The sequence below is a fragment of the Cryptomeria japonica genome, chromosome 7 (assembly GCF_030272615.1).
Source record: "Cryptomeria japonica chromosome 7, Sugi_1.0, whole genome shotgun sequence".
In the NCBI taxonomy this organism is placed as follows: domain Eukaryota; kingdom Viridiplantae; phylum Streptophyta; class Pinopsida; order Cupressales; family Cupressaceae; genus Cryptomeria; species Cryptomeria japonica.
This window is the reverse complement of record NC_081411.1, coordinates 774,179,444-774,191,717: the sequence shown is the minus strand read 5'-3', so window position 1 is coordinate 774,191,717 and position 12,274 is coordinate 774,179,444. Positions and strand designations below refer to the sequence as shown.

The window sequence follows — 12,274 nt, the reverse complement described above, 5'->3', positions numbered from 1 at the left end:
AAACAAAGGAAGCGTAGGTAGGTGACACGAAAAACGCAAAAACAAGGTATCAAAATGCAGCAAAAGAAATCTAACGCAAAGATGACAAAGAGGAACTGATGTACACACTTTCGGCATACCTTACTTATATTATACCTTACTTTCGGCATACCTTACTTATATTATACCTTACTTATATTTCTTTAAAGATAAGTATAATAATTATAATACACTTATAGAAATAATAATAAGTATTTTTTATTATTGTAGATATCATTATAGATTTATTAGCTTGCAAACTATGTTTAAAAGATTTATTATAAGATTTCAATTTCATGATCAAATTATTATTACAAGAACCGCAGGAAACGACAATTCTTATTTTTATTTGATAAAACTCAAATATAATTCAGATTGGAATGTGATCGATAATTGTTACATAACCTTACCACATGGTTGCCCAAATGTCCTTCTTCCTTTTATTAAGGTGGAGATTATGGTACCTAGAGTTTAGTCTTCCTTTTTGAGGCAAGGATTACCATGACTGGAATTAAAGTCTTCATTTAGTGAGATAGGTATTTACCACGTTGCAGGCCAAAGTCAAGTTTACCTTTCTAGAAGGGATGAAATCCTCATATATCTGATATTTGAGACTGGGTGTGGGATTCTTAAAGTGCAAGATCCAATATGATCAGATACTGCAAACCTCATTTTTTTATTACATTGTATCAAAGCACATATGTACGTGGGACCGAAACCAAAATTATTGCTCTACGATATGGCAAAAAAACACAAATAATGTCCACCCAAATCAAACCAAATCAAATCAAAATTCACAGAATACCGATAAACATGAAGGTCTGCATAACAACTGAGCAGCTGACAATCTGTCTAGGAATATTCACCACCCCGAACTACTAAAAAGTGACAACATGAGTCACACCATGGAAGCAAATGATAGGGATTCTGTGTGCTCCTGGCTAAGAAAGAACGGGATACTTGAAACCATACTTAGGCATACAATTCCTTGAGTGGGAATACAATGGTACAATTTTGGTATCCATGATCCCCGCTGAAAGAATTTCAGAAATCTACAATTGCCAGAAACATCAACCCAAATTAATGGTTTGGCATGACCAGAGTACACTACATAAAGTAGGATAGAGGTTGCCTTTTTCTGGAGCCACCCTCCCCATACAAGTCATTCCATTGCAGCAATTCACTCATTCCAGCACCTTCTGATGCAAAGCTTGCAGACACCTGCTCCGGTTTGAACAAATTTTTCATCAGATAAAGGAAAAAATCAAGTGTAAGACAATGCCCCTTATAGTGAACTTGTAAATTACAGACATCACATTGATCACAAATACAAGCTTGAGAAGGCAAAAAGAGAATACTGAATGAAACAGTGAATGTCACAACGAATTAGGTTTTTCAAGATGGATATAGCATGAATTGGTCAGAATTGGATGTGGGATTCAACCAACCTGTTCCTTAGCTGCTCTCATGTCTTCCATAGACAGAGGCCTGATGACAACAGTTTTCCTAGCCTCTTCTTTTTCTTCTTCCTTTTTCTCTGTGTCATTAGGTTCTGATGCATCATCAGCCTTATTAAGGGACTCTGATCTGTTTTCGACAGCTTTTTTCTTGGCCTGGGAAGAACATTGCACCATTTTTATTAAAAAAATCAGTTACTTGCCAAGTAATTGAGGATTCTACTAAATTATATAAAGCATGCTGGTAGTCATTCCTATGCTCAAACAATTTGTGGTTCTATATAAATGGTAATCAGGAAATCCTACAATATTGTAGCACACTCTCGCTATACAATTAGCATAGTATGGTGTGTTTAAAAAAGAAATTGAATTGCAGACCTTCTCTCTTTCTTGTTCTTTCTGCAGTAGCTCCCTAACAGGCCGAAAAGCTGCTGTTGTGCATAGAATCTACATAGCATCAATTCAAATATCAATAGTCAGAGTTGAACACAATTTATTTAAGTATGCCTTAGTGGCAGAGCATGAACTAAAGGTAACATAATGCTAGCATACCTTCAAGTCACTACCAGTAAACCCTTCAGTTATGGTTGCAAGATGCTTGAAATCAAAGCCTTCTTCAATATTCTCTTTTGCAAGGATTGTCCTGAGAATTTTCTCTCGATTCTCAGCATTAGGTAGACCTACCATGATCCTATTAAAAGGGACAAAACCAAGATCAGACATTAGAGTTACTTGTGATCAAATGTAAAAATGGTGAATTAAGAGCAACTAACAATTCCAAGTACCTTCTCTCAAATCGTCTGATAATTGCTTCATCAAGATCAAATGGTCTGTTTGTTGCAGCCAAAACAAGAACATGCTCTCCATTTTTAGACAGCAATCCATCCCAGTGGGACATAAACTCATTCTTTATTTTTCTCATGGCTTCATGCTCTCCAGCCCTAGTCCTCTGTCCCAGCATACTGTCCACCTGACAAATAGAGACCATATATCATCTAATTTATTATCACAATACCTATGGTCTAACAGTAGTAGTCTCATTATATATTACCACAGGTAAAACAACTAACCTCATCAACGAATATAACAGTAGGAGAAATTTTGGCAGCCAAACTGAATAATGCCCTTACGTTCTTCTCATCTTCTCCAAACCACTGTGTAATATCATGTAAAGAAGTCACTCCTAAATTCCTAATTAACCTAACCTAGTTTGAAATGAAATAGGAGACACCATAGCTATCTACCTTGGATGTAATGGTGGACATTGAAACATTAATAAAGTTGGCACCTGCCTCCGTAGCAAGGGCCTTTGCAAGCATTGTCTTGCCAGTCCCAGGGGGTCCAAACAACAAAATGCCCTTGCAGGGCTGTAGAGATATGCATATATACATTATTATTAGTAGGACCCTATGTAAAGAAATTTTATCCAACACACTGCTGTGTTATGCAGCTATACATACATTCATAACCAATAATGCTATCATGAGTAAAGGTACATTATACTTGAAATGAAGACATTACCTTCAGAAGCCCCCCTTTAAAAAGGTCTGGGCGTTTGAGAGGCAACATGACAAGCTCTTGAAGAGCTTCTTTGACATTGTCCAAGGCTCCAATGTCTGAAAAGGACACACAAATTTCCCCAGCTGGAATGACCTCTGGCCTGATTCGTTTCTCAAATTCATTGTCTGGAGCTACTTCCTATAACAATAAATATTAGGTGTTTAAATATTATCAAAAAACTCTATAAGATCTTAAAAATTGCATAAACGGTATCATTTGGTAGGATATAAGACTCGCCAGTTTATGGGGAGTAGGAGCTGCATTTGATTTATCAGGAGTGCCAGTTTCTTTCTTTGGGGCATTAGCTTCGTTCTTGAGAGCTTCAGCTTCTTTCTTAAGGGCATTGTCTTCTTTCTTAGTGGCACCTTCTTTGTTGGGAGCATCTCCCACAGAAGCAGAATCAATTTTCTCAGCTTCTGTCTTACGCATTGTTACTGGAGCTGCTTCACTGTTTGGCTCAGCCTTCAAGGAAGCAGACTCCTGAGGTTCCTGCATTTGGAAAACAAGTTTGATGAGACTCATATCGCAGCCATGAGACTTCTTGAGATTAAAAGTGAGATTTTTTTGACAACCTCTGAAGAATCACCATTGGGCACTTGTCGTGCATCTTTGCTCTCAGCCTTTCCTGACTTGAATACACTCAACCCATGCTCCAAACTGCTTACATTACATTAAATATTTAGATAATGATAAAATATATAAAAGAGATTCTTGATCCAGAGTGAAAGGAATCAAAAGGACCTTTTTGAAGAAATAATAAGCTTTCCATTTCTGTACTCTGGATTTTTAGTGTTCATTAGATGATAAGAAATGGCAGATACCACGATTTCTTCAATATCTGCAATGATAAGTCAGAATTATTGGTCTTCTTAATTAAATTTGGCATTCTGCAAGCAAACGTACTAGGGAGAAACACTTACAAGAACTTAGAAGCACTGAATCAGAAAAACAAATTGATCCCAAATCATCGCATTCGAGATCATTTTCTGCGAGAACCTGTAAAAATAATAGAGAGTAACAATACTCAAAAGCTTGAAACGGATTTTGAAGAGTTAGTGCTGATGCAGAGGCATACATACTACTTTAGAAGACAATCTTAGGTCTGACATCATGAAAAAACATATTAATGGAGTGAAAAGTTAATAAAATACATTCCAAGATATTTGATAAAAAATCAAAATTTCATCTCAAAGAAAAGTAAAGGAAGAGATAATACAAAATCATCAATCATCAAAAAAAGAAAAAAGGAATTCTACTGACACTGGTAATTCACGAATCCATATTCACACAAGACCATGATTATTTACAGATTTTTTGGAAGATTCTTTAACTTAATCCTTACTTCTGATATATGATTCCTGTTGTCCTGGAATTGAATGAGTTTCAAGTCCCCTTCAAGCTGACTCTTCCAGTTGACGAGGCTAGCATTGTCCTCAGGGGGTTTTATATCAATGTTATAGGGAAAGAGTAATGAAAGCTTTTCATCTATTTTTCTACAGTCTTGAGTGTCTGATTGGTCCACCATTCTAGAAGCTAAAACCAACACTGCTCCCGAAAGCTTCTCAAACATTTTGCAAAATAAGTTATACATTCTTGGTGTTCTGAATATAAGCCTCTCAACATCCCTCAAATACAGAACTACAGGGCTTGTCCTGGAAACTTTCTTTATAACCTGCAGCAGATTTTGCTCATAATAGTAAGTTGTATTGCTAGAATGATGTGTACAAAAGATAATATGAAAGGCATGCCCCATCATTACCTTGTAGAGGGATTGCACAAGTACTTTTTCATTAAAAGTCCAACTGTTTGTGCGCCTAAGAGGACCTGCTTTTACGAAAAGGAAAATACAGTAGCATCAGCAATAACACCATTAATTCGTCAATAAGCAAAATTAATGAATTCAAATTTCAGCTAGACAAAAAGTCTGGTGGCCAGAATCCCAAAAGCAAAACAAATCTGACAGAAGCTACCCTTGATCAATTCAAGAACTAACAAAACTCCATAATTAAATTAGAAAATCAATGAATGACCTGGATTTTGACAAGCAGCAAGCTTTGATAAATCAGCTGCTGATGCAGAATTGCGTCTGAGCTTATGAAAGCTGTCAATACTTTCAAGACCGCTGAAAGTGAAAAAAGGAAAAATTCAATACTATTAAAAAATGGATACTCAACAAATTACTTACTGATTGAAAAGCAACACAAAACTTCAGACAATTCCATTACCTATTCTTTGATTCAACATTGCTATTCTGTCTCCAAAGCGAACCTGAAATCAACCAGGATAAGATAAGTCTTTTCAGAACATGAAGGATGAGATTTATAAAACAAAAACTATTTCCTAATAAGCAGCATCTGTAGCTTCTACGTATATTTTCACCTGATTGACTAGGCTTTGAGCTTTCTCGGGAAGGTAGAATAGAGAGATTTCCTAATAATCCAGTTACACGCTCAAGTGCTGATGAGGACGGACTTATTGCAATCTGCGGGCAGATCATCAAAGAAAAGACAGTCTGTGAAATCCTCCTACATAACACTATAAAAAAACATAACATAGATACATTACAAGATAGAAAATAAACCTACAGGATCAGGGCCTCCCCCATATCTGCTTTGCACCTACACAGTTGTGACGAGAATATATGATACTCATACTTTATAGGATTGGAGGAAATCAATAACATGAACATCATTAGCACAATCGGTACCTTACCTTTAGGGAAAAGTCTGTTATATCTAACAACAACAATTTAGCCTCAAAATAGTGCGCTAATGCTTTTGCAAGCATTTGGAGATAAGGCTCTGCAAAAATATAAGACAGACCTAATCAGATTGTCAAGTTCCATAATTTTGGTTGAAAAAGGAAATTGCTAAAGCGCGGAACATCACTCACCTGCAGAGCCTGATAATAAAATCGTACGACTTGCTGGAGTCAGATTTCTAGTATATTTTGAAATATCTCCTTGCTTCAAATGAACATACGCAGCACTAATCAATAGTACCCTTGTTTGTTCACTGACAAAGATTAATGAAGTCCAGTATATATCAGAGACTCAAATATAGTCCTCTGTCACAGATTCATGCACTCTAATATATATCAAAGGTTTAGCTCACTGTCAGAGATATTAAGTCCAGCATATATCAAAGACTGTTTTACTCCACTGCCACAAGACTGAAGTCCAGTATATCTCAAAGTCTCAAATTTAGTCCAAATATCTCAGAGTATGAAATTTTAAATCTCAGTTTAGTAAATTTAAAGACAAACATTAAAAGCGTAGAATTGGAAGAAAAAATCGGAAAAGCATATGTTCCTGAAGAAGATGCATTATGATTCTTGGTAACAATCTTTCTTTCCCTTAGAGAAGGTACATAAGAGAATTTTTTAAGAAATAAACTTAAAGCAATTCAAACTTCACAGTGCTTACTGATTTCCAGAGGTAAAAGTGAAAGATTGGATAAGAAAATTTAAATATTGATTCAGCACTATATCTACAATGAACCCCAGATAAAATTAAATAAAAATCAGTATACGGTAAGATACCATTACACTTGAGACTTGGCTGAACAGGATAACACCTGATGCCCTAGAGAAAATCAGTTTTCCTTCCATTTATGAGTGCCTTGTTCTCAGTGTATATAGATTTTCAATGTCCTTTTGGATCAACTGTAAATCAGATTTCATATAGCAACGTAATATTAAATATTCAATTCACATATTGAGATTCCTGATGTCTCTGAATTGTGGCAAAACATCCAATTTCACAACAACAAGGAACAAGTTCTCCTACACTAATAGATAGATAAAGTGAGCGAAGTAATGTCATAGCCTGATTTAAAGTTACAGCTGTTGTTATTATGTTCAATGCAATTAAAATAAGAATGGGCTTTTCGTTTGCTGGTAAAGTTAGAAAATTTCTAATTGAATCTACTGAAAATCAATGAATGTTTAAAAAGCTCCAAACATCATAAGAAATGAAATGAGACCGAAATCGTGTCTTACAAATTTTACCAAAATAGCTATCCCTGACTTAAACCCTGGCCCTTGGCTAAAGGAACCTCCTTTGGATATCGCAATAAAAATAAACCAGAAAGTGCAAATAGAACCGATTAAAGAATGCTCCGACTCCAAGCATTATGACTCGGCAAGTCTCATAGTGAGCCTGTTCATATTATATGCCTAATTTAAAATCTGGGTACTCCAGGAAAATTTCTACCTTAGCTAAACCACACTCCCCGGCCAATAGCGACCCCTACGAATCGGATTCACGAACTAACAGCAGAATCAGCCCTGTGAATAGTTAAGTCTAAAAGTCTTTTCCTCGGGGTACCGGATATATATGTATGTATGTTTGACACATGTATATATAAATATGATTTTATATATATTTATATATATAATATGTTATGTTATGTTATGTGATATACATATATGATATGTGTAATATGTATATTTATGTATGTCTAGATTAACGTGTGTGTATTTTTATATATATCTATACATCAGGGAGCAAACAAATGTGTACAGGCACAAAAATTACTGATCTTCCAGTGACACAAAACGTAAGCAGATCTTCGATACCCAAGATACAAAAACACAAAAGTTTGCATCCTGTCAACAAAATCAACCTTTGAAGAGTCACAAATCTATAGACAAAAATTTTCTCGTCACCCCACCAAAAAATGATACAAAAACCTTAAAACCCAGATACCAAAAAAACAGAGCATGGGGCAAAGAAGCCCTGGAGCCCATTCACAAACTCGTCCTCTCAAAATAAACACAGAGAAACCTAAGAAGCACACAAAAAACTCATTAAGGCAACTTTTAGTGAAACAGAATTTACCTGAGAAAGTAAGGAAACTGATTGAAGGTAACATTGCTATCTTTGCCATCCACCACCTGCTTGAGCAATTCTTGTTCGACACAATCTGAATAGTTCAGACCCACATCAATATTACCAGCACTACCACTACCACCTCCACCACCCCACCTGTTTAACCCAAGTCCCAAGCCCACTCCAATACCCACACCCAGTGCAGACATCATTGCTGCTTTTCCCTCCATTGTCCTTCTCCTTCTCCTCCTCCTCCCACCCCTTAAACTCCCTCACCCCACAGAAGAAAAAAACTGCACAGGCCCTCTTAACACCTGAATCACAGAGAGAAGAAAGAAAAAAACAGCAAGGACAGATAAATCCTAGCAAGTGAACTGAGAAGAAGATAAGTTTGAAGGAGACAATGAACAAGATATTCAACTACAATCTCCTCTCGCACCGCTTCTTTCCCTCTGCCTTCCTTATTAATATAAACAGAGGGAAAAGGAATTTTATGAAGGACTTACGTGAATTAACGTGTAAAATATTGCATATCTTGTGTTCAACGTTAATTTAGTCCCACATTTATAATTTAGCACCGACCACCACCCTCGTTGTATAAATTCCCGGCCACCGGTTCCCGACTTCTCGGCTGCACAAAAGTGTCGGAATCTGGTTCTGACGCCGGTTGGGATCCCTGTTTGTTATTTTCTGGCAATACCAACCGAGCAATTTTGTTCGACTGCGTACCTAGCGGTCCAGCGGCAGTTTTTTAACCTTTCGTACTCTGTCTCTTTACCTTCCCTTCCTCACCAATAAATATTTATATTATTTGCTTAAATACAAAGGTGGTTAAAGGAAATAACAAAGGTGGTGGGTTGTTTTTGAGAATTTCTCCGTGCTCACTATAACTTCTTGTTTTGTATGTATTTTAGTTTTGTTGATAAGTATTTTGTCTTAGTGTTTAATTTGAGAGTAATAAAGTTTAAATTGATTAAATTTAATTTTAATCTTGATTTTTGGATAAGGGAAAGCATGTAATTTTGATGTTGTCATATAAATTATGTATGAAGGTGGGTAAGTGGTGTTTTCATTAGAGAACAAAATGATGAGCAATCACAAGCTCCTCAATGAATATCACCACATGTTCCTAGATGTATACTAGCATGTAGTAATGCCAATTTTCACAACATGTTCACCAACATTATAACTACACAAGCACCACTTGCAATAAGTATAGTTCTAGCAAGTGCACCATTGTAGTAACCACAAACTTTGGTGCTCATTCCTCTCACGCAATAGTAGACATCATCAATTGTTATAGAAAATGTGTATGGGTAGACTAAGGCTTCAGAATCCACTCCTCAAATGTCTTCTCTAGTTCATTCACAATAGGATATATTGATTAAGGAATCATAGGTGTCTAAGTCTAGTAAGGGAGAGGCATTAAAACTGTAGGCTAGCCTTAAAGGTTCTTGTGGTATAAAGCTCACATGTTAATTAGGCATATCGAGAATTTTTAGTTGGTGGACTTGACAATCTCCAAAACGTCTATAGCAACCAAGAAAGATGACTCATATAATCTTTTGTTGAATCCTAAATGCATGTCTAAAGGTGAGTCAAAGTTGCTACAAATGCATTGAGTTAACATGTTGAAAAAAATATGCCAAGATTTGCACTTGACTTATTAGTGTGAATTTACAATGGAAACAAGTCATTGATGAAGTATGTGAATTGAGAGAGGAGTTGGAAAATGCATGGGAAGAACATAAGGCTAGTCTTACAAAATCAATTACTTCATTATAGGGTTAAATATGCAAGTATTTTGTTTTGGTTAGACACATTTTGGAACTCCAAGTGTCACCCATAGCAAGTGTTGTAAGTGTTCTATTTTTTCTATACAAGACTTTAGTTATGAGGTCCATTATCTCATTCATAATTTTGTACCTATATTTTGGATAGTGTTATTGTGGACTAGCATGTTGATAATAGCTCTTAAGTGTGAAGGAAGCATAAGGAAGGGGTAAAAATAGATGGAAAGGGAGAACAATATCATAGGGATAACAAATAAAACATGTGAAAGGGTTAAGACCTATATAAAGGGGAGAAACTAGGGGAAAGAGGGAAAATAGGCTAGAAAGGGGTAACAAGGGGACATAGGGAAAACAAAAATGATGATATAACAATAGTAATTGTAAGGTATGCAATTTTCATTATCACATTTTTCTCCTTCTAGTGATCTTTGTTGGGAATAATAAGGTGAAACTATTGCAATGAACTTTCACAAATACAAGGTGAAACTATTGTTGCAAACTTTCACAAAGTGATGCAAATGTGAAACATTTTTTCCTTATCAAAGATTATCTAACATAATATTAAAGAGATTGAACAAATAAATAGAAAGTAGAATAGAAAAGACAAGTGACACAAAATTAACATGGAGAAACTCTTTTGAAAACAACTCCACCCCCAAAGAGGTCTAAAGCCTATATTAAACTTGAAATGAGTTTAAAACAATACAACTTATCTATCGAAATTCCAGTAGAGCTTTGTTACTTCGTGGTGCAGGAGCACCTACCTATGAAGGAATGAACCAAGAAAAAGATGATATTCTATTAGCCTAGAAGGAATGTAATAAGACCCTATAGGTCCTTTTTGTAATTCAATGTCCTAGGAGTGTGACAAGTTTGTCCATGTTTGGGTCAAATTGGCATCTAGGGTCTTGTAGAGCAAATTGAGTCAATAAGGGTCACAATGGTCTAAATTGAGGGATCAAGTGACCAAAAGTCTATTTGAGTCATTTTTTAAGTTTTAGAATCAAATGTAATCATTTTGGGGGACTATGATAGTCTGGGCCTAAGTTGGTTGAATAATGCAAAAATTGTCATATTGCCAATTTGTTGTCATGACAATTTTGGGGGATCAAGTGACCAAAAGTCTATTTGAGTCATTTTTTAAGTTTTAGAATCAAATGTAATCATTTTGGGGGACTATGATAGTCTGGGCCTAAGTTGGTTGAATAATGCAAAAATTGTCATATTGCCAATTTGTTGTCATGACAATTTTGCACTTTTTGTAAGTCGTGATTCTCCAACGGTCAATCAGTTTGAAAAATGGTTGGAGGAGGTTGTGTTTGTTTGGGTTGACACCTATAAGGACCCCAAACACCGAAATATGTAATTTGGGTTGATTTTGGTTGATTTGGAAAGGAAATTGTAGCATCAAGAACTGTTGGAAACTCAGAAAACTATCCAATTTATGTTGATTGCATACTGTAGGTGGATTGGTAAGAATTCTCATGGCATAGATATTGAGACTAAATTTCTTTACCTTTGTTTTGAATTCAGTGTGAAGTATTGAAATGATCGATGCCCCATTCTACAAGCAAATCTCTACCTGGTAGCCTAAAACCTTCAAACACCTAGGGTTTGACTGCAATAATGGGTTTTGGCCTATCAATCCTTAACTGAACACTTTGTTGTTATATGAGATGATACGCCACTATATCATATGTCAGTTCCAAAATCCATTAAGAGGTCACAACAGGGCGAAGAGGATGGAGAACTAACCCTAGGTTTGACGTCTCTATGTGGCAGACCAGTGTGATGAGTGCAGTGTGTGAGAATTGAGTGGTAGAGCACTAGAAAGGGGTTTGAATGTAGTAGAAGAGTACTTTGGAGGTTTACATAACATTTCATGGTCAGTGATGGTCACCAATTAGGAGAACCAAACCAGTTTGTGGAAGGTGTTCAGACATATAGGTTTAATAGCCCTATTAGGTTTGTTAGTGCAGTATTGGTTGGGATATATGCAAGTTGATCCGGTATCAAAGACTGAGATACTGTTGAGAAATCCAAAAAGGGTATCTGAAAATATAATTTGTTTTCCTAGATCCTCAAGGTGTCAAAAGTTATCACCTGATTCCTTCAAATGGAGGCCTAATTGCAACCTGTTTTGTTTGTGGGCAAGTGAGTCAAAATTGATGTTCTAGTGGGCCTAAACCATGAAATAATGTTTCCTTTGTGTTAAGGTGTTGTGAAAACACCCCTCCAAGGATCATTGTATTCAATTGGTCAAGTGGGCCATTCAAACCCTAAAGCCTAGTAGTAGCCCACTCATGTATGCAAGGGTGTGTGTAGTCACACAAGACTTGAGAGTGTTAGTTGTTTGTAAGTGGACATGTTGCACCCTTGAGTCTTCCAAGGTGCTGTTTAGTGTCATTTGAACTATTGAGTGACCTGGTGTTGTGTAAGGACCCTTTGGTAGTAGGGATTTGGTTGAGTTCGTGAGCCTTAGAGGTTGGTTGGTTCAAGGTTATCCTTCCAGTTTGTTGCCTCCTCATCATATTGGTATCAGAGCAGAATTTTGAAGATCACTTGGGTGGTGTGTTCTTAGTGTATGTCAGAGAAAGATATTGAAATAGGGGCTG

At 36.3% G+C, this 12,274-nt stretch overlaps 1 protein-coding gene across 1 annotated transcript; it reads right to left on the bottom strand.

Moving 5' to 3' along the window:
• Positions 1-820: 820 nt before the first annotated feature.
• On the bottom strand, positions 821-8,368 carry LOC131063457 (uncharacterized). The gene is made up of 21 exons (XM_057997260.2): positions 7,876-8,368; positions 5,928-6,049; positions 5,748-5,836; positions 5,621-5,653; positions 5,415-5,517; positions 5,261-5,303; positions 5,066-5,157; positions 4,795-4,859; positions 4,378-4,707; positions 3,956-4,031; positions 3,777-3,873; positions 3,608-3,692; positions 3,273-3,524; positions 2,997-3,173; positions 2,720-2,842; positions 2,546-2,629; positions 2,261-2,445; positions 2,028-2,166; positions 1,854-1,922; positions 1,467-1,631; positions 821-1,239 (listed from the first exon to the last, which is right to left on the bottom strand). Exons 1-21 carry the CDS (start codon positions 8,094-8,096, stop codon positions 1,126-1,128), a joined length of 2,664 nt encoding a protein of 887 aa, XP_057853243.2. The 5' UTR covers positions 8,097-8,368; the 3' UTR covers positions 821-1,125.
• Positions 8,369-12,274: the final 3,906 nt, after the last annotated feature.